Source organism: Parasteatoda tepidariorum, chromosome 10 (assembly GCF_043381705.1).
Source record: "Parasteatoda tepidariorum isolate YZ-2023 chromosome 10, CAS_Ptep_4.0, whole genome shotgun sequence".
Lineage (NCBI taxonomy): Eukaryota > Metazoa > Arthropoda > Arachnida > Araneae > Theridiidae > Parasteatoda > Parasteatoda tepidariorum.
In genome coordinates this window covers 46,545,113-46,569,221 of record NC_092213.1, presented here as the reverse complement: position 1 = coordinate 46,569,221, position 24,109 = coordinate 46,545,113, and the positions used below count along the sequence as shown (strand labels likewise).

General features: G+C 29.0%; 1 protein-coding gene across 1 annotated transcript in view; it reads right to left on the bottom strand.

Annotated features, from left to right (window-relative positions):
- Positions 1–813: 813 nt before the first annotated feature.
- The window catches only part of LOC107443845 (protein PF3D7_1417600), a 32,717-nt gene continuing 9,421 nt past the window's right edge, over positions 814–24,109 (bottom strand). The window contains exons 3-13 of the mRNA XM_043051290.2: positions 20,470–20,635; positions 15,630–16,419; positions 14,267–14,578; positions 13,254–13,421; positions 13,137–13,172; positions 10,494–10,726; positions 9,049–9,213; positions 7,243–7,425; positions 5,163–5,189; positions 2,566–3,412; positions 814–1,400 (exon numbers count right to left, since the gene is read on the bottom strand). Coding sequence (XP_042907224.1) covers positions 1,189–1,400; positions 2,566–3,412; positions 5,163–5,189; positions 7,243–7,425; positions 9,049–9,213; positions 10,494–10,726; positions 13,137–13,172; positions 13,254–13,421; positions 14,267–14,578; positions 15,630–16,419; positions 20,470–20,635 — 3,139 coding nt within the window. The 3' untranslated portion in view covers positions 814–1,188. The remainder of the gene's footprint in view (positions 1,401–2,565; positions 3,413–5,162; positions 5,190–7,242; positions 7,426–9,048; positions 9,214–10,493; positions 10,727–13,136; positions 13,173–13,253; positions 13,422–14,266; positions 14,579–15,629; positions 16,420–20,469; positions 20,636–24,109) is intronic.

Below are 24,109 nucleotides of genomic sequence, written 5' to 3'. Positions count from 1 at the left end.
GTGACGAACGGTAGAAACTTATTTGTACACCCAATATTTTTCACCTTAAAGACTATATCAGATAGATATGCCCCATGCCATTTACACTTCAATAACTGTTATGAAAACTAAAAAAAGTGTAACAAAATGTCATCAATTGTTTGCTTCTCAAAGTTGATGTCAAAAAGACATGCTCAGTGTTAGCCAGTTATGGAGAGAAAAAAAAATTAGCATTTTGTAATGAAAACATAAATTGCATATGCACTTTCTTGAATAAAAAATGTTTTTACTGTATATATATGTGCAAATTGCATAAATACAATATTCTCTATGCCACCTTTATATGGAAATACCTTTTATTTTAACTAGAGCTGGATTTTAGACGAACAGTGTTTTAACTGGAAAAAAATTTTTGTTCGTCTGATACAATATGTAAGAAAAGCTTTCACTAGATCAGGTATGCCTTGACTAGATAAGATTTATAGCACCTATTAATTATCACATATCTGGTACACCTAAAAAATTTAATTCAAAAAGACAAAGATGTTTATTGATGTGAGTACTTTACCTTTTTCAATTTGACACAAATATTTGAAGTAAAATGTAGTATTTGTTCACATGAAATAGATTTCACTTACATCTTCTACCCCGAAGATTTCACACTTATGGAAACTATCTGGGTCTGATATTTAAACAAAGTAACCTTTTATCTTTTGATCTATTTAGCACTTGTAGACAAAATAAGTTGTCCTTAACTTAATCAGTTTGACTATGCAAATTTGCCTAGTAAAAAAAAAATTTCTTTACTACCCCTAATGCAAAAGATATTTCAAGTCAAGTGAAAACAACTTTATTTTCTGAATAAACAATAACATATCACACCTGAGTTAGTCTTAAACATAATGTACTGTACATAAAGAAAAACAACTTTAACATATTCATATACATATGGCATATTGAAATATAAATGCTTGAAACGGAATTCTTTTTCTTAAAAATAAATGCAAAATAAAAGATCTATGAACTAGATTACTGCTATCATAGGAACAAAATTAACTGTACCTAAAACTCATGATAAATTTTTTTTTTCAGGGAATAAAAAAGACATACACAAGTAATTAGAATTATTTTACAATACAAAAATATTTTGAAAGTAATACCATTAAAATTTAAAAAGGAAAGAGAAAGCAAGCCGTGGTGCAATAGATCTCACACATTGTTAACCGCAAACTCTGAAAGAAGTTTCATGCCTTTTCTATCAAGTTTATATTGTACATTGTTCTCTTGAATAAAAGACTTTGCTAGGGATGCAGCCTTCTCATACAGTTCCTCAGCTTTCAATTCTTTATGTTTCAGAAGTATTTTAGTGCGTAAAAACTGTATTATCTTAGAATGGTCTTCATCACTAAAATGAGAGAAACCTAGAAATAAAAGTTTAAATATCATAGATTTGTAGTTACACTAGTAGGTCTACAAAAAAAAAAAAAAAAAAAAANTCTAAGTACTTCAGTATTTTCTTTTTACAATATAAATTATAGCTCCCAGCTTATTAAATTTGTTTATCAAAGCTGAACTATTGAGGGCGGGCAGGGATTCATCTTATGGTGATCCAAAAACAATACTAGGTGCATCTGCTCACTAACCCTACACTCTCTAGCCCCCACCCAATAGTATATAGACTTTACTGTTTTGAAAGCGTCAGACACATTACATTATAATGGGGCTTTAGTACATAACTAAAGAAAGTTCAGTCTTGCTAATCAGAATTAAAAAAAAAAAGATAGCAGTCNAAATAAAAAAAAAAAAAAAGATAGTGTAACAATGCTCTGTCAGAAGATTTTAATGAATTTTAACAAAAGTTTCTAAAAATACACAAGAATTTTAAATCTAAGTACTTCAGTATTTTCTTTTTACAATATAAATTATAGCTCCCAGCTTATTAAATTTGTTTATCAAAGCTGAACTATTGAGGGCGGGCAGGGATTCATCTTATGGTGATCCAAAAACAATACTAGGTGCATCTGCTCACTAACCCTACACTCTCTAGCCCCCACCCAATAGTATATAGACTTTACTGTTTTGAAAGCGTCAGACACATTACATTATAATGGGGCTTTGGTACATAACTAAAGAAAGTTCAGTCTTGCTAATCAGAATAAAAAAAAATAAGATAGTGTAACAATGCTTTGTCAGAAGATTTTAACAAAAGTTTCTACGATCGTGTAATAAATATTTCATAAATAAAAAATACTGAATAAACACATGTGATAAAAATAGGTGGGTGGGATGAACTTGTTAAAAGATCACAGATCTTAGAATTATTTAAATCGAATCGTATTAATTTATTACTGTTAGTGACAATTCTAAGACTGGTTATTTTCCAGATATGATATAGGAATTTTTTGGAAAGAAATTGCATTTTTCCCCAGCTTTTTAGAATAAAATTCCATGACAATACCTGGCTTAACCTGTTTTCAGGCCCGTGAGAGCTCTGAGATACATACACAGCCATATAATAGCAATAAAATCACAATATAATAGTAATAAGTTAGAACTAAACAAAGATACTTAATATTTCTCACTTACCATCAATGTTAATAGGCTTTTGCCTACATTTAGATGCAAATTTGCCTGGAACAATAGGTTGCGGCAATCCTTCAGAAGCAGTCACAACACTTAAGGTACCAGAACTAGCAGGTGCAAAATTCAGATTTGAGGTTGAGGTTAAAGGAATAGTCTTACTTTGCCCAGAAACCTTCAGTTTTTTAAGAACTTTATTACCAGTTCTAAAACAACTTCTAGCACTCATTGGACCTTGGTTCCCAATGTGAGAAGAAAACGGATTAGTTGATTTGCGTAATTCAGTCTGTTCAGAAGGATTCGATTTTATAGATGAAGACTTTAATTCTGAAGTTTTATTTTTAACACTAAAAGGAGATGGTTCTTTCAATGAAACACAGTTTTTCGCTGGAGATGAATGAGCTTTGGAATTTAATGAACCAGAATTTTGTAGGGTGCTTAAAAAATCTTTATTTACAACGTTATTGTGAAATGCATCATTGCTATCTAAATCACCCTGATTATCTGACAGAGAGTTTGAAATGCCTATTGATTCAACTTTATCAGTATCGTCAACTTCTTGACTTTGGAAGTTTAGCTTGCTTTTATAACATGTATCATTGGGTACATGATACTTTAGTGGAGATAACTCTACAGAGTTTGGTAAACTTAAAGAGGATAAGGAAACATCTGAAGAGCTAGCTATTTCATCATCACAACTCTTTCTTAAATTATTCCCTGTAGTTATTCCTCTGGTAGGACTGTTTGTCATCACCATAGTTTCACTTTGTCCAGAAGGTATCACATTATCTGATTTTTCTGACGTATGTAAGATCTTTTTTCTTGAACTTATGATGGGAAGCTTCAAAAATGTCTAAAGAGAACAAATGAAAAGAAAATCAATAAAAGTATTTTACTAAAATTTATAAAACAAACACTTTTACAGGTGTACTAAAAAATAACAAATGATTTCATGAAAACCAATTTAAGAAAAACTTTAATTGTATGGTTTCCTACATTCTGTTTGTGAAACCAGATTTTCTCACTAAACTTAAAAAGGTACTAAGTTCATCAACTAAAGCTGCTGACAATGAGCAGCAATAAATTAATGTTTTCTAAATAGCCATCCTTAGCAGCAACAATTTAGTATTGTCTGAATAAGCAAATATTTTCAGTAAGAATGGTCTGACATACAGTAAAAAACGATGTTTTATAGTTTGTCCTAGTTAGTAGCACCATCTGTAAATGAATTTTATCACAGATACTGAAACTTAACACTGATAATGAAATGAAACTTAACGAGGTGCTGCAGTGGACTGATCGTAAGGACCGGTTCCCAGCAGATCATTGAAGTCAAGCATCACTGACTGCGATCAGTGTGTGGGTGGGTGACCACTTGGATTAGTCTGCGTTGGGACCGAGGGTGTGCAGTATTGGCCCTCGTTAAACTGTTCTACCGTAAAGTGCTCAACTTTGTGTGCAGTGTGTGTGGTCGTCGGGTTACCAAAGCGGGGGTGTTATCCCCTTTGCAGAGGATCAAAATTGTGATGGCATGTCTTCGGATCATCCTCAGGGATGTTTCCCAGACCGTCGCCAATAGCCCATTGTGCAGCTCTAGTGCGACGTAAATGAATTACGAACGAAACTTATCAAGAATAAATTCTCTTCCTTCTAAGCTGAAAGCAGCAAATTGTGTAATTTTCACCTCCTACTTTAAATTTTTCCAATTGTTCTTAATTCATGAACATCTGATATGTTACAAATACATTTTATTTTATATAAAAATTTTCTCAAACAAAATTTCCTATTAAATTTAGTATTTAAATTCCACTGTGAGGTAAAGCTTTATGATGAAGAAAAAAAAGAAGATTAAAACAGCAACTGATGTTACAAATGTATAATTTACTGATAACTTGTGGATTTTTAAAGACTATTAGAGAGAGATTAATTGAATGTGAAATTTAATGGTATAAGCACCAGAAAAAAGTGATTGAAAATGGATAATTTACTGGTTGGGCTTAAATTATGCATTTTGAAAGACAGTATTAGAAGAAAAAGATTGATTGGATATGGAATATAATGGTACAGTAGGGAACCGATTATCCGGAACGATCGGGACCATCGCTATTCCGGATAACTGATTTTTCCAATTTTCTGAATCGCTACAAAAAGTCTTTTTTTTTTTTATTGTTAAACCCAACTAAAAAAAAAAAATTTGGAAATAATCTTAAAAAAAAAGAAAAAACGATGAAGTAATACACTAATGATTATTTCCAAAATGATGGTAAGGTAAAAATCTTTAAAAAAAAAGAAAGAAAAATCCTAAAATCTAATGAGGAAAAAAATTATTATTTTTTTTTAAAAAAAATGGCAGGAAAATTCATCACATTTCGTTCCGGTTTTTTGGTTTTCCGGATAACGGGTTCTGTACTGTATAAGAATCATAAGGGACTCAACTTGAATAAATTTTAGTAAAGGGAGAGGGGAATGAGATTATTAAGATTTAAGTTCTTGATCACTAGTGTAAAAATTATTCAGGGTGTCCGCTTTTTTATTTTGCACACTGTACACAAAATCTACCAAAATAAAGATACAATTCAAACCAAAAATAACAATGTACTTACTGGTACACACCCTTCAGAATTGTTTTTCTAAAAAAGGAAAAAAAAAGAAGAAAAGGATAAGAATGCATGTATTTATGAGATATAAAAACACAGAGTGAGTATAAAATAACCTATATTATAAAGATAATGTTTTGTTAAAAGTAAAATCCAAGTTGCATATATTGTAGGGCTGGAGAATAAGCAAATGAATTATACTCATTTCTCATAGGGCATATGTTACAAGCTAAAATTTTTGTGATTCAATTTAATTAGACTCATAGAAAAAAAATTTTTTTACTACTATATTTCAAGTTATATTACTTACTTAAGCACTCTAAAAAATTTAAATCAGAGCCAATTTACAAGTTTTAAGTGGTGCATTAATTTTTAAGAGTGCAGAGTATATATAAACTGGGGCAGCAGGAAATTCTCAGAGCCTGATATTTTCCCCAGAACACATTTTAATTTCATTTGAAATTTCCCCCAAAATTATAGCCCCCTTTTTTAGTATAATAAGTTTTTCAAAATATCTTTAGAAAGTTACATTTATATATTGTTAAAATGCTATGATAAATTTTTTTTTATTAACAAAGAAAAAGAGAATCCATTTGATTTTAAAAATTACTGAATAAATTAGCATACATGTTAAAATATAAAAATACATTGAGACCAGGGTTGTGGTTTTAGACGTCCTAAACTGGTTTAGGACAGGACATGTGGGTTTTACTGTCTTAAACTGTCCTAAACTGGGTAAAACTGTCCTAAACTGGGTTAAACTGTCCTAAACTGCGTTAAACTGTCTTAAAGAACTGTCTGGGTTAAACTGCCCAAAACCTTGAACTTTGGTAAAAGGTAAAAATTCTATAGGTGTAACCATTGTACACATAATAATTACTTGTATCAATAAATATTTGACATTTTTTATACAATTTACTATAACTTATTAAAAGAATATAATATAATAGGAAAAGGTTTATAGTTTTTGAAGCTCCACAATTCATTGAACAACAAAAGTGAATAATTAATCCTTTAAATATAAATATGGCAATATTAAAAAATTAAAATTTTTCTTAAAAAAAATACTAAATTTGGTCAAAAGTTAGCCATTTATTTTTCACAATATTTTTTTAAAAAAATGTTATAATTTCTGCATCACAGGATGATAAAAAAGACATCTATTTTTAAAAAAAAATGTTTTTTAAATATGAATATATTAGTTTAAATTGAAAATACAAAATAACTGAAAAATGTATTAACAGTTTTGAAGGGCATAATATCAGTTTCAGTTACTGACACTGGTGATGTATCTCCACTATGCTAATAGAATTGAGCATGAATGAAATAAAAGTATTCTTGAATAGTGCTATAGATAAATAAACCTGTTTATGACGAACCAAGCACTTAGTCCCTAATATTTTAACCTGTATGGCAAGGCCAAACTTCAGTTATGTACTATTGAATGAGAGGACCAATTGAACTTGATTACTAATTAATCTTCCTTTGTTTAAATTGAAGAGTCAAACAATATTAATAAAACATTAAACTTTTAAAAACAAATATTCTCTGGTATATTTAATTATCAATATCTTATTAGTTCTATGTTTATTTTACCTCTTAAATATTGTTTAAAATTGTGACATAATTTGAGTAAAAGGGTTTTGGACAGTACGGTTTAAACTGTGGATTAATCCATTCTGTCCTAAACCTTGCCAACCCTGATTGAGATACTAATAATTTATAAAATTGAAATTAAGATCTCACTCATAAATTCAAACTAATAAATAGACAAACTAACAAAGAAAGTTTTTTGTGTTAGATTTAACAAAACAAAAAAGATTCCTTTTGTTACCTAGGCAGTAATGGCATTAGGAATTAAAAACTAAAGTAATTTTTTTTAAATTAGAGCCCCCCCCCCCCCAGGGCTGCTTAAATTTCCCTAAACTTTGTTCACACGATCGGACAAACTCTACATCCCAGTAACTTATTAACTAAGAAAAGCCAATTTATTTATTTTAAATGGGAACACTATTAAAAAAGACCAACAGCACCTAAAATTAAAAAATTTTTTAATAAAAGACAAGTAATGTAAAAAGTAAATTACCTTTTTCCAGAAATTATAAAATGTTTCAGCTTGAACTATCAAAACTTTATGAACTGGATCCTCTGTCCATGTTAATTCTGAATCTAAATTTGTTAAAACATTCCTTGTCCTATTCATTACAGATTCAGTACGCTTTGATAGCTGTTCCAAGCAATTAACATCATAATAAATAATTTTGTCCTCCTTAAATTAACATAAATCATAATTATTAATGTGAAATCATTTTTATAAATATATATAAAAAAATCAATATTCTAAAGCTTTTGTGAAAATTGCAATCTGTGAAGATAGATATTTAAAATTCCATACAAAATAAGTTTTACTTGAGATGCATTTAAAAGGTCACAATTTCTTATTTTTTAAAAAAATATGAATTTTTAAAACTCTGCAATATGGTTTGCGATCCAATGATCGATTTGTATCTATATTACAAAAAAACAAAGCTCTTTTATAGACTCTATTTTTTTATTTAGTCAAATCTAAAGAGCTCAATGTATTGAAAAAAAAAAAAAAAAAAAAACNATAGAAAAAAAAAAAAAAAGCAAACAGTAATTTTCACAATTCTCAGTGCTCCGCAAAAAAGTAAGACTGTTTAAAATGATAGAAAAAAATACATAAATCATATTCTAAAACTTAATATTAGTAAAACCACTTTTTATGAAAAAAACCTTTATAATTAAGATTTTTATGTTTTTGGTAAGGGAAAAAATAGAGTTTCAATTACTTATCACTATACAGGTAAAACATTAACTGTATAAAAAAGGAAAATCAGCATTTAATGGGTTGTTAGCTATTCAAAAGAAAAAAAAAAAAATTCATGCTAAAATGTAACACAAAACAACACTACTAATCAAATGTCAGTTAAATATAATTTAATTTCATAAATCAAAGCTTGTCATCCCTGAATAAAACTAATAATAACGATAACAGAAATGTAATAATGAATAATAGTTGTTGTATAAATATTTAAACAAACTAATAATAACCCAAGACAATGCAACTGAAAGAAAATATTTCATAACAATATATCATATGTTAACTGGTACACTCTATTTCACACTATCTTTCTCTCTCTATATATATGTATATATACATCAACCAAATCATCTGTTATAGTTAAAATGTTTAAAATTACAAACTATAAAACAATAAAATCTCAATTTTTTTTTCTAGCAAAACATCTTAAAATTTCACAAGACAGGGAATCAGCTTATCGGTTAGATATCGATGAAAAGTAAATTATCAAAATCATTCAAAGTTTCTCCGGGCAGAAAAGTCTTTCTTCATCATAGATATACATACACTAATAAACTATGTATTTTTAAAGCTTTAAAAGAACTTGTATTTTAAATAAACAAAACTAAATGGGTACAATTAAAATAGGTTTACTGCTAGTGAACTATTTTACATATAGATAATAGAAAATTATAATTTAAAAGTTTCTGTCTTTTTTTAATTTATTAGTCTATTTTAAAATGTAATAATTTACATACATCTCCGTTTCTTTACTTCTTTACCTTTCTTATCCATGAAATCCAACTTTAAAAATCACAATTTAAAGAGTATATTTATAAAAAAAATTCTATAAGTTTATTCTTAACCTTAATGATTTATTTTCAAAAACTCACTTAAATGGTGATTTTATTCATGATTTAAATCATGTCGACTCTATAAATGAAATTTTAAATAAGAACTGATATAAAATATAAATGCATCTGCATTAAACTGAAATGTTTTTTTTTTTGCAATTTAACACCAATCATAATAAAAAATAAGCAGAAAAATTTGATAGAAAACTATACCTACTTCAAATTTGATCCTAATGGTGTAACCTTCATCATCTGACTTACTATGTTTCAAAAACAGGACAGGAAAAAGCATTTCTACATATACTTCTATGGCTAATTTTATTTCATATTTTGTCCATGAAGAAACAATGGTTAAACACCAAGATGGATCATCAATTTCAGGCTGAAACAATCAAAGAAATTATAGACATAATAACAACACAAATAAGTTTTTTACTAATTTGAATTAAATACCACAGCTAAGTAGGATTAAGTCTTTACATATTAGAAGCCCAAAATATCCTTGATTAAGAGTGCTTCCAAATTACATATTAGATTGTTCCTCCTGTATGTGTGTGGTGAGTACCTTTTTTATTGTTAAGGGAATTTGTAATTTTCTCATTGGGAACATCAGCTTACTGTATTAAATCACACATTTATGTTTGGATATAGCATGACTTTATCTTATTTATCTTTAATATTTAACTTATTTTAATTTCGTCCTTTTTCCAAATTTGGTGATACCAATTTCATCCAATTTGTTCAAACCTTACACTTTGTGACCCTTTGAACCTATTGGGTTATTGTTATCCCACAATTGCATTGTACAACCACTTTCCTTAAAGATCACATCCCCCTTAATTTAATTTAATTACCATTTCACACTATTTTTGGCCTTAATCTAATTATTACGAAAATTAACCATTACTATTTTTTAAGCATGACTATATCCAGATACAAACCCAAATACATGTACTTTACCAAATATTCCATCTATCAATTTCAATACATAAATAATTTTACTTTATTCGCACCAAATTAAATTTATTAACCCCTAACAGTACCTTAGAACTCTTCCCCCCCCCCACAAAAGGTATGATCGCTTCCAGCTGCAGTATTTCCCTCGTCCACACCCTATTTTTTTCCTTCTTTTTCCTTCAGAATGCTCCACTCACCTCATGTGGTCTCACTCTTTGTAAAATAAAGAAGATATTAATCAAAGAATCAATAATTAATATAATAATTCTTTCTCTTGGCTATAACCTTTCTTCCTTGTCTTGCAAAATGCTCTACCAACGATGCATGGTCTCATTCTAGGTGACAAAGAACAACTTTTTGTTTAAAATATTTTTGTTAGACTGAAAAATTGTTCCTAGCAACTATAATGATGCTAAAAATTAAGGACTTTTAAAAACCCTGAACCAAAATTAAGTAATTTTAAGTAACCTTATTTTCCAAAATAAAAATTAAGTAGTAATTTTCCAAAATAAAAATTTGTTTTGAAGCACAACAAGATTAAATTGGAGCAAAATATAAAAAAAATTAAATTTGTAATAACAACCATATACTTTATAATGATAGCCAGAATTTTTAAGATACCCAAAATGCTTTCCTAAATTAATTTGCATAGTATGCTAACAACATTAAACTAATTGAAATTAAAAAAAGAAAACTTTTACTTACTTTTTTAATACAATATACATTTCTCATAAATAACCCCATTTTAAATAATTCTTTGGCTTCAGCTAATCGTTCAGTCTGCGCATAGGAGATAACAAGACCTCTTAAAACTTGAGGTTTGAGCTTCAAAATTTCTCGCAGAGGACCATTACTGTGCTGGGACAACTCATGAGCAATTTTAATTTGCTCAAGATTCAAAAGACGTATCAAGCATTCATCATAGACCAATCCTAAATCTAAAATAAAATGAATTGATATTATAGATTTTTAACTAATGCATTAAATTTAAAGGGAAAATAATAACACAACGAATAACTTAAGTAGAACAGCGGTTTAAGTAGCAGAAAAGCATACTCATTTCCTTAAATGTGTTTGGAACCAAATATGTGTCAATGTTAATTCATAGTATTAATTTGAATACATTGTTCTTATAACTTATTATGATGGGAGAAAGTAATAATTACATTTACATTTGAGGTTACTAAAGAAATTTAATAAAAATTATTTCTTGGGTCCAGTCATCTTTCAAAAAAATTATAATTATAAGGTACAATCAATAAATTACAAGGCAGACGGTATTTCATATAACTTATTCCTATTCTTCTCAATAGACGTTAATCCCATTATAAATCAAATTGTAGATCTATAAAACAGTTATCATATCTTCTGAATAACTTCTGATATACATGCATAACTGAAGACTTCAGTTATGCATGGTAGTGAAACTTGGACTCTAACTAATAAAGACAAATCAAACCTGCTAATCTTCAAAAGGAAAATTCTAAGGAGAATTTTCGAAGCAATTAAAGTAAATAATACATAGTGGAGAATAAGAAATACAGCAGGGAACCAATTATCCGGAACGATCGGGACCATCGCTATCCCGGATAACTGATTTTTCCAGTTTTCTAAATCGCTACAAAAAGCCGTTTTTTTAATTGTTAAGCCCAACTAAAAAAAAAAATATTTGAAAATAATCTTAAAAAGAAGAAAAAAACGATGAAGTAATACACTAATGATTATTTCCAAAATGATGGTAAGGTAAACATCTTTCAAAAAAGAAAGAAAAATCCTAAAATCTTATGAGGAAAAAAAATTTTTTTTTTTAAAAAATGGTGGGAAAATTTATTGAATTTCTTTCCGGTTTTTTGGTTTTCCGACTTCCGGATAACGAGTCCTGTACTGTAATAGTGAACTTGACCATTCATCAGATATTTCTTCAGATGAAAAAACATAATACAATTTATTAAATGCATAGTTTTGGCTAGGCTTGGGCACATTGAAAGATTAAATGACTATATAAATATGAAAAAACTTTTTAATTGGAAACCATTGAAATCGAGATCAAGAAGATGAGGTAAGAGAAGATTGGACAATATCACCAAAGATCTAACCACCTAGAAGGTGAAAAACTGAGTCTTCAACCAAAAATAGAAGAGTCGGGAACAATAAAAACTGACTGGAAAACTGAGAGTCCGGAATCGCTTGGCCAAAGCTCAAAGTGAGATGTAGTGTTTTATATGTAATCCCATCCCATTATAAAAAGTTCCACAATGCCAGGCTCCCAAAAAAAATGGCTGTTGTTTTAACCAAACCCATGTACTCCTGTCTTTAACTTTATTATTCAATGAAACAATCATCCCCCTTTCCTTTTATTTTTTTAGTTCACCGAAGATATGGCAGTAACACACAGTGATAGATCTGACTATAGAGCGCATGGTTCAGCTCCTTAGTTTTTCATATGGTGTAAAGTCAAGAAATGATGAAAAATTGTGTGTATACTTTACGGAATTTCAATGCTTTCTGCTGCATAAATGCCTTCAACAGTTATTTAGCGGTTTTTCTTGATCAGCATTAACTTTTGTAACAAATTGATCTTGCTCTGCTTTGTGTGCCCTTTGTAAAATCATTTACTCCACTGATGAACCCTTTATCTCACACTATATCCTTTTTATTTGTGGATGAATGTAACCACCTTTTACATTTTTGCCTGTCAAAAAGTTTTGATCTATTAACACCCTGTCAATTCTCTTTCGAAAACTGAATTAAGAGTTGTTCTAGAAAAACGATTGAATGAATTGATAGCTTTTCTAAGTTCATACTTAATTTCTGGAAGAAATATTTATTTTTCCGAATTTTCCTTGGATATCTAGCATGACAATTCTAACAAATAAACCGTGCAGCAATGCATATCATTTAAGAAAACATGAAAATAACATTAAAGAACAACAGAACTAAAGAGCATTTATATCAATACAAAATTATTATCATTCCTACATACTATCTGGTAGCATTATATGAAACTACAATGCACCAACATATTGTTTCAAATCCAAAGATTTATATCTTGAGTTCAAAAAACAAACCAAAATTTTCATTATTAAAGTAATAACTGCTTATAAAAAAATTATTCAAACCTTACAGTAAATAGACAATCATAAAGTTTCAATAAAAGCCTTTTCCTAACCTTAATCTGTTATTTATTGACCATACTTAATAATTTTATTTAAATCCTACAAAATTCATGAAGAAATATAAGTACAAAAAAGGCAGTTAGGTTCATATTTAGGAATGAAAATAGTAATAAAAAAACTATGATTTTGATAAATAATGAAATAAAAAATATAATTGAAAAAAGGCATTTACTTTTTTTAAAATCCACTATTTCTTCCATGGCAAAGTCTAAAAAAATGATAAATATAGATTAGATACAACTAAAAATGAAATATTAAGATTTAAAATTAATAATGAATTTAAAAATACCCTTTTCAGCTGTTGACAAAAGCTGTTGCATACAGTCAACACCCCGATTTAAGGTATCAATTGGAACTAGATGTTCAGCTATTTTCAGTAGAAAATTAAATCTGTGAATAGTTACATGGGACTTGAGCTTTGGGTTACTTATTTCCTCAGTGGTTAAATAGGAAAAATCTGTAAGTAATAAGAACAAAAATCGATTAACATAAAACATATAATCAAAATTATAATTTATAATAAATTAAAACTTCCCTCCAACATATTTTATACAATATGGCAGATGTATGAAATGCCAGTATTCTATAGAATATTTGTTAAAAACGTTTGCCAATGATTTTAAAAAAATATGATGGGATTAATAGAATTATTTGCCTAGGCATTATATATAATGATATATAATGCTATAAAGGCAAAGTATAAAATATGAGAATTAAATATTATACTTTGCCTTGCCATAAAACAGAATGTGTGTAAGCTTCTCATTTGTCACTTACTTCGCTATGTGTAAAATATAAATCTTTAAATGTTTTGCCAGTTTGTCATAACTCATTATATAGAATGCTTACACAATGTGCGAAGTTTAATAATTTCATACTTTGCTGGTGGAAACAAACACTCCTAAATCTCAAAAAATATTTTCAAATAAAAAAATTCCACAAATAAGAAATTCAAGACCCCCAAAATGACACAAAAGATAATCAAATCAAAAAAAAAATAAAAATAAAAAGAGGCATTTGTCACTAAACACTAGGATCTTTTTATTAATTTTTTTCCCAATGCAGACATGCATTCGTCAACTCAGGCCTCTAAGGGTAGATTGGTTGGTCAATGTTGCTCCCACAGTAAGGACAGTTAGTACAGGGAATAAAAAAACATCCATGTCGTTTCCGGGATTTGAACCCAGAACCTTTCTGATGCAAGGTCAGTTCCCTGATCCCTACACAGTCCGATCGGCTACTCTAGGATCTTACTCTACTGATTCTTTATAAAAGGAATAAAAATAGTTAAGAAAAACTTACTTCGAAATATATCAAAAGCATCTATTGGTCTCTCACAATGCAAACAAATGTCAACAGCAGTAAAAGCAACAGTATAAGGGAAAATAAATACTTCCAAAGGATCAATCAAGTCTTGAGTAAATAAAGTTGGGTAATTAATGTAGTAGGCAGGTGCTTGCAATTCAAAGTAATTGATTTTATATTGGTGTAATATATACAAAATTTCTAAAGCAGACTTATGATGCCCGTTTGAAAAGGCTTCCAACATTAACAGGACACCAATTTGTCCAAAGCGTGCAGCATGATGCATGGGAAGTTCATCATTCATATCACCTTGTGAGAAAAAGTAATTAAATTAGCACATATTTGCATGTCACATTAAGGAAGAATATAAGAAAAATAAGCATTTTACATATTAATCTTAAAAAGAAAAAATAAACACTTATACACATTGAGTAATATAGTTAAACTGCAATGAACCATAATAATTGACATAATATGCTTGCATACCTCTCTCCTCCCGAAAATGTCAGTGAACTTAAACTATTACATTCAATTTATTTATTATTTCTTTAAGAAAAATCAGATAAAGTTTAGATTATGACAATAACATAAATCAATCAGATCAATATTTCTTAACATCACATCCTAATTATAAATTTTGTTGTTATAAAGGCAAAATATGGAACAAAAAATACACATTTTAATTTTTAAAAAATTTCCCAAAATTAAATATAGATATATATATATATATATACACAAAATTTTTTATAAATGCCTTAAAAAGATTTGTTAAAAAAGGAGCTTAGAAAAGTAATTGTCATTAAAATAATTATTGATAATTATTGATCGTGACTGAGCACCTGGATTGTTGATTCAATGTTTTCAGCTTGAAGTTCATTTTCATGGAAAATGGAGGTGAGATGAAAAATAAGGCTACCCAAAATTCTAGCACTACTTCTGTTCTACACACCTGTCCACCCTTTATTTTTTGCAGACGAAGAAAAATAGTAAAAATTTATATCATTTATTAAATTATCAGAATTTTGTTTAATAGTGTAACCATTAAGAAACTTGATAAAAGAAATTACCAAAAAGCTAAATGAATTTCTAACTAAAAGGATTAAGTAGTTTTAAATTATCTTTTTAGAAGTGCAGTCACACTCACAGACATAAATACTATTAGTAATAGTTAAGCATAATTGTTGAGTAAAGATACTGGTTTTGCAGGCTCTATTTTATCTGTTCAAAGTGTTCATTATCAACAATCCAGTAACCATTATAGAGAAGTGGTTCCCAATTTTTTTTTTCCAGCCATAGAACCCTAAATAATATTGTTCAGTTGTGATAAAAAGAGAAAGGGGAATGAATGATAAAATCCTACCATGAAGAGCAGCGGCAAACTTTTCATAAGATGAGCCACAATCTTCAGCTTTTATCACTAACACCTGACACAAACAATCACATAATGCACTTTTTTTAATCCAAGCTCGAAAGAGTTCCGCAATCTTTCCCCAGTGCTCATTGTCAATGCAGCAAAGTAGGAATTTTTGCATAAGACAGCAATCAACATCATCTGAATTTATACCACATAAAACACTTGAAATCAGTTTAAGCTCTTCGGATATAGGAATGCGGAAAACGTTTTCCTCATTTAGACAAGACTCTAAAGCTTTGTGCAACAAATATTTTGGTAAAGGTAAATTGCACACACACTTAACAAATTCAAGAAAATTTAAACTTTCTATTATAGAAGATTCTCTTGAAATTAAAAGATTAGCATAAGATGATATAGCATCAGGTAATAAAGGTATATATTTTTCTTTGCAGGCACATAATATGCTATCAGCATAGCTGTAATTATCGATCTGTATGCATTCAAAAACTATCATAGAACATAATTCAGTTTCATAAAGATTAGAATTGTGCATAATTTCACAAATGCTAGCAAAAGTTCTTTCACAAGCTTCACTGTCCACATAACTGTGACGAGATTTTAAGCACTCTATAGTATTAGTAAACAATCTTTTAATAATAACTAGTTTGGTATCTTCTGAACTAACTGGTATGTACTTTCTAGCTACTTCTAAAGCTTCATTTATGCTCCTTTTTCTACATTTTCTTTCAATAAGATCTAAAATTTCATGCATACTTTTCCCATCATCCAAAGGTATCTGAAAGAGTGTAACACAGATTAAAACAAAAATATTTCTAAGAAATAGCAGAAAACCCCCAACAAAAAAGTTAGTTATTTTTCATCTAAGTTTTTTTTTTTTTTAAAGCAAACAAACAAATGGAAAGGGAGATTGTTGCATTTCTTATTGAAATAATCTAAACTTGTTTCGAATAAGAATTAAAAAGCTGAATTGAGAGAACATAGCAAATAAATAAAAAAATAAAGGACAGATATTTTTTCTTCCTGTTACTTGATTTAAGGCTTAACTGTATAGGGATTTATTCTATTTTTTAGCATCATTGTCTGAAGTTGAACTTAAATTTAAGCCACAAAATTTTTTTATGTATAATTTTTAAAGGACCTTAGATTTGCAAATTTTGCTACGTGCATGCTAGATTAAACTAAATTTTTATAATAATACTCTGTTTGACTGAGTTAAGATAGCAGACAAATTTGGATTTATGAAGATAGTGTTGCAGATACAGCTACCAGGTCAATTTACAATATACAAGGCCTGTTAGGAAAGTCTCCACTATTTTTTATTCAAAAAAATGCTGTCTAGGCTTATTAGAATCATCCAATGCCTTATTTAAACTGATTAGAATAGAAAAATAATAACTCAATTAGCTTGATGAATTTATTTATGAGTCTTGTTTTTTGCCAACATATTGAATAGAAAGTCTAAGCTAGTTTTAATTTAAACTTATTCCTTTCGTTTAAATTCTCTTTTTAAGTCGTCATTTCAATTCGCTCATTGCTGCAAATAACTTTAAAAAGGCTAATTAAGTAATGGAATATATATTCTCTAATTAGCTAAAAGAAAGGCCTCCACTAGTTGGGCCAAAACAACAATGGAAGTGATTGGGATAAGAGACTGGCAGATCAGGTCAAAAAATAGGGTGTCCTCTGAGGCAGAATTTTTTGTGCTTTCTGCAACAAACCTCTCTAGCACTAATATCTTTCTGCAACATACTTTTAATAATATTAACAAATATACATGCTACTACTTTAAAGGAACAAAAACACTGTGTTTACAAAAAAAAAAACTTATTTGGATAAAATAAAATTGTATATAATTTTTTTTAAAAATGAATATGCAGTATTTTTTTATTCTAATATCATGGGCGATATTCACACATTTTGTAGGACAAAAACACACTAATTATTTCCTTTTTCGCACATCATCATCAAATCGAAAAAAAAAACAACCTTTAATCGTGAAACCAGTAGTAGTAACTACCACAAAATATCGAGTGCGAAATTACGCAAATCTGACTCTTTAAACTAAATGCGTGTTTCGTTTCGAGATTCGGTTGTTATAATAAACAATACAATATTAAAAAACATAGGATTTTAAAAATTATGTGGAAATAAGTGCCACCCCCCTCAAAAAAACAGCGCCAGAATCATTGTTTAAAAAAGTAAATATTCATATGACCGATTTGAATTTCCCAAATTGTCAGAAATATATCAGGACATTTAAAAACCATGTGAAAAAAAATATTAATAACTTCCAAAAATACAGTCGAAACACTACATGGATTTGCGATAGTATTAACATAAAGTGAGTATGTCAAAGAGTGATTATTTAAATGCGCAATTTAAATTTTACAAGTAGAAATAATAATAATAGATAAATAATTGGAATTTTAAAAATCCATAAAATTTGGTGGCATTAGCAAAAAAAAAAATTTAAAAATGAAATTGTCATGTTAAAAGTAAATCGCTGACTTGAGTTTCTTGTATAATTAAATAGTATAAAAAGCTTTGGGATTTGTTTCTTTCAAAAATTTTAAAACTTATATCAATAACTGTCGATAAGAATGATTGAAACACCGCATGAATTAACGATAATATCGGTGCAAAAGGATTGTGTCGAAGAATGGTTTTTTAAATTCACAATTTCGAATTCTGCGTGCCATAATAATATTGGTATACTATTTCAAAAAATCATGAGAATATAAATACTTGAGCAATGAAAGACATCTTGTTTTCGCAAAAAAAAAGCAAAAATTTAAGGCAATAATTGCCAAAAAAATTTATCAAAACACTACATATATCTGGAGGAACATTTTTTTGAAAATCTCTGCAGAAGAGAAAACCAAAAATATTAACTTCATTATTTTTTATTTTTCAATCTTCTCAAAGTTCAATCTTCTTCAAAGTTCAAAGTTCAGTTTTCAATCTTCTCAAAGTTTTTCAATCTTCTCAAAGTTCTTTCTACAAGAACTATGTATTGTTCTGCGAGAATGTCGCATGATTCTGCTATGGGGAGGTTGTCCAGGAAGTATAAAAGCCTTAGCTCAACCTGGGCTAATGTGTCGAATATAAGGATGAATAAGCTTAAAGATTGGCTGGTTTAAAACTAAAACAGATGGTTTAAAAACCATCGGCTGATTAGTTATACTGAAGACTTGCAATCAGTATAGAACACTGCAAAATGATGGGGAATAGCAGAGAGACAGAATTTTTTTCATTAACCCTTTCGCTCCGACTGCCACATATACGTGCCAGCAAGAAACACGCTCACTTCCTGGCCGACACATTCACGTGCCAGAGAGTTTTCTCATTCACCCCAGGCCGTCACTCATTTGTGCCAGCGTTTTGGAACGTTTCAAAAAATAACATTCCAAAAGATGGCATTGTATGTCCATATAGTTTCAGATACATGTAGATTTGACCTTCTACTCAAGATGAGAGTAAGTTCACATGGTTTTAGGGGGAAAGAAAGGGGGGAAGAATGTTTTATGACGGCTCCTTAAATTCGCACGTGGAATTTGTTTACATTTATCAGGGGAGTTTTTTTTTTTGCTACTTTCGATTTAATTTTTAGTGGATAGTTAGATTTTGTAGATACCTGTTTTAAAATTTTTCATATGGAAAAAGAACTTTAAGTCATATACAGTGCACTCCCGATTATCCGGGTTAATCACCGGGACAGGTAGCACGGACAATCGAAAAACACGGATAATCCGAAAACTCATTATTTTAAAGAAAAAATCAATATCAATACAAAAAATATAAATATAACTGACATTTGCTCGCTGTATAACATCAAACTAGGAATTTTCCTTTTAAAAAAATGTGTAATGCGCCATTTATTGTCGCATATTTTACGAACCGCACTAATGTCACCGTAATCAAATACTCCCATATAAACTAATAAAGTTTCCACAGAGCAGCAGAATGAGAAATTGTATTTCCCTCATTTTCTACATCTTCTGCATCAGATACTATCATCATTATTTGATTTAACAACATAACGATGTCTTCATCTGTCAAATACTGGAAGCCAGGCTCACATGCATCACTTTGAAACTAATCTTCTAAATTTTCTTCATCAAGAATTTCGAAACCTTCTATTTCTTTTGCTTGTTCAAGAATACTATTATCATATTCTTCTTGAATATCTGAAGAAGATTGTTCAACAAGAGGTATCATCTTTCTCCACGATCGTGATAACGTAGCCGATTTTACCTTTGACCATGCTGCTGATATTCCATATACTGCAATCCAATAACGAATATTGTTTACAAAAATTGGGTAGTGTTATAACTTCATGAATCAAATTTTTTAAATCTTGAAATGTTTCTCTTTAAATTTTTTGTTGACTCCGGAATGAGCACGGATAATCTGCAAACCGAATAATCCGAGCACGGATAATCGAGAGTGTACTGTATTTAGTTTTCAGATATGCAATGTTAAATGTTATTAAATGATAAGTACAATAGAAAATAAAATGTGTAAAATATATATTTAAATAAGAAATAACATAAGTAAATAAAGTATCCATAGAAATATATATAAACCATATGTCATTTAAATACTCTACAGAACAATATTAAACAACGCATTGATATTTCGAAAATTTCATGGAATTAGGCTTAACAGCAAAAAACCCTCCGGCCCTGGAGAGACACACGCGAGAGAGACTGCTGGTCTCAACGGTAAGCGAGCTTTCGCGCTTCCCGTCGCGAAAGGGTTAAGCCTATGACATATACATCTGACACACTTCATATGAAAAATTAAATTTCTAGAAATAAAGTACCTGAGGGTTAGATTCATTTCTGGAAGGAGAACTAGGTACACACTTATTGGTTAGTGTTTCTTGTGCATGGTTTTTAAAAGATTTTCTGGATTGCTGTGACTTTTCTGAACTGGTACTAATACTATATTTTGATGAGGTATCTTCATCCTGTTGGTCAGCTCTTCTCCTACAAAATAAATTTACCGCAAAATACTGATTTTAAAAAATAAATGTAAACACTATGCAAAACTTATTAGAATATCAAAGAACTTAATATAGATTTAAAACATCTTATTCAATGGAATAACAAAGAATTTTAACAAATGTTAAGTCATGGCAAGTGAAATGTCTGAAAAATGGCACACTTACACCAACTTCAAAATAGACAATCTTTCTTGTTCGTTAGTTATAACTCAGTATAAATTTACTAATAGTTTTTCTTTAATGGAACTCCTTTGAAATATTTTAATAGTAAAAATTTTAATTACAAATACTAATACATCCCTTTATTGGACATTTCAATTCAATGATGTGACTTAGTAATTCAGATGATATAGAATGAATAATTAATTGTTCAGCAAAAATTGAAGCCAAATATTCACCCGTCAAATTGATGGTTAATCATACATCATACAAAATGAATGTACAGGTCGCAATAGTGTTGAAAAAAAAAATTACTTCTGGATTATTATTCTCAATTAATTTTTACATTGAAGATAACCGTTCACACCACCTCTCCAATGTTCAAGAAATAAGTATTTTTTTTAAAACTTTTATTTTCTTTTAGAACAATTGTTTTATAAATTAAATTAATTTCTTCTAGGATAATTTATATATATACTCTTCAGGTATAATCTTTTAGTTTTATTTTATTGATATTGAAAGCTTTATCCAGAGAAATGAGTGGGTAATAAACATAAATTATTATTTAAGGTTTAAATTAGACTAAAAAAAGAAAGAAAGAAAGACAGGCTATACATGAATTAAAACATTCACTGCCAATAGTAATTTAGAATAATTGATTTTTATATTAATCTTTACGGTATTTTAATTTGAAATCTACTTGACAGTCTTTATCTTTTACAAATTTATGAAAGCACTGGGCTTAAATAAAGAGAACTATAATTTCCTTTAGTGATTATTTTACATTTATTTTATAAAATGAATTTAACTATTTTAGTTAGAAATATTATACATTTTAGTTATAACTTAGTTTTAGAATTGCATCAAGTATAATTGATAAATTTTATCAGTACTTTTGTTGATATATTCAAAAACTAAAAAAAAAAATCTTATTTAGAGAAATAAAAAAAATCAGACTAATATAAAAAAAATCATTATTTTTATTTTTTGCTAACCCTGACAGTTACATGCTGCATTGTCCAAGACGTGACTGCTATCAACATAAGTGCAGCACTTAAATAAGTGAAGCACTTATTTGCTTTCAATTTGGTACTAAAAGAAATTTCAGAGGGACATAGAGGCTAAATCCTCTTGATAAAGACAAATCCCTTTGAAGTAATAAAATTTAACCAAGTGCCTATATATCAGGTGAAATAGTCAAATAATCTTTTCCAAGTACCTTAACTTAAATCTTGTATGGTCTGTATGCAATTAAATCAATGAATATACTGGATATGCTGAGGTTTATATAGATAGATATAATGGAACCCCGATTTTACGTTTTTCGTCAACTAGCATTAAAAAACCTATTTTTTAAAAGCTGACAATTAAGAGATTGAACTAATTAAAGAAAAAATTTGCGTTCTTCACTTGTTTTTAGATACAATTTCAACAATATCCCTCTCAATACTTATTGTTTGCAAATTTATTTTTTAGTATAAATACACAAATAGTAAATATTGTTTCAGTTAGAAACTCTTTATCAGTTGCAGGGTATATCTTCTGATATTTTTTACTCACCTTCAGCATTTTAATCGAAATTGTGCTACATTGTAGAAATCCAACTGGAAGCTTTATTTTAGTTTTAGAACTATCTTGGAGGTCACCGGAATCAAGAAAAATAAATGATTACTTGACCAATGCTCAGTGTAACATTCTTTAAGTAATTGGATTATTTGCAGGAAAAAATTCCACGGGCGAATTTTGCAATTCAAGCTCCAGGGTTGGCAAGTTTTTGACACATGACGGTTTTTACCATGGTTTTTACCGTCATGTCAAAAACCCCTCTGTCAAAAACCCATAGTTTTGAGAAAACTGTATTTTAATTTGAGTTTAACTGCTTATGATTTAAAATTAATTCATTTTTGGGCAATAAAATTAGAAAAAAAGTTGCTAAAAGATATTTAAGAACAGATTTTTGCATTTTCCCAACATGATTATATCAAATCATACTATTTGAAGTAAAATATTAGGATACTAAACAAAATTTTCAACATTTCCAAGCATCATTTTGTTTGGCATATTACATTACTGAAGAATGTCAAGTCATTCCTGACTTAGAGTTTGTTACTAGTTACAAGTTTTGTTTAGCTTATTTCTAATAATTAAGAAATGCCAAATTTTAAATTCTTCTCTTTAGTTCTTGAATTTATTAATAGTTCCAATTTTTTTTGTTTGTTTGTTTATTTCTAACAATTAAGAAGTGCAAAATTTTGAATCCTTTGCAAATCACGCTATAATGATTAAAGTTAAGTATCACTATTTTCAATAAGTATATTACAATATTTCTGTATGAATGTATATCCTTCTATAAGAATACATGTATATAGTTGCAAAATCAATAGCAATTGTTTACAACATTCATTTATAAAGGCAATTAAGTGAAAATAATATATTGTCCGCTATATGCCATAAATTAATGAAAACAGTAGGTTTTTGACAGTTTTTACCGGTAAAAACACGGTTTTTACCATTGTCATGTCAAAACCAGTTTTTGACAGCAAAAACCCAACCCTGTCAAGCTCTCATACTTCTTTTAACCACCCTTTCTGTGATTTGCAAAATCCTCTTTCACTGACAAAAACGACAATACGATAAAAAGAATGTTAGAACAGATTTAAACATTAATAAACTAATATTTTTCTTCGAATGGAAAAAAGAACTGAAAGAAAGTTTGTGTAAAATTTGTAGAAAAAGAATGATTTTGATCTGTTAGAAAAACATATTAAGCAGGATTTTCTTAAAAAGGGTAGTAATATAAAATCCAGTATAATTTAACATTATCGGTATAGACACGGTCCAACGGGAAATGACGTGGGAAGCTGAATAACGTACAAAACAAGTGATGTAAAACCGGAGTTCCACTGTATATATTATATATAAGGAATGCCACTCTAATTGGGAAAAAAAATTCCCTGTAGATAGGATTACACACAATGTATTAATAGGAAACACACTATCACTGCACTTTTGTGTGAGCTATATTTGGCTAACTATACTAAATTTAATTACTGGAAATTTAGAGAAAAAAAGGTACTGCTGAACACATTTAAAACAAATAATGCTAAAGTAAATTAAATAGTTTAGTATAACTGAAATAGCATCCTCAAATATGCCATAGATTGCACTTTGAGTGGTCACCACCTCTATTTTCTCAGTTTGTAAAGAAAAATTAAAAAAATCTGTTATTTTAGGTTATTTTTAAATTCCCTGTATTTTTCAGGTTTTCCCCGTGGAGTGGCAACCCTGTATATATTCC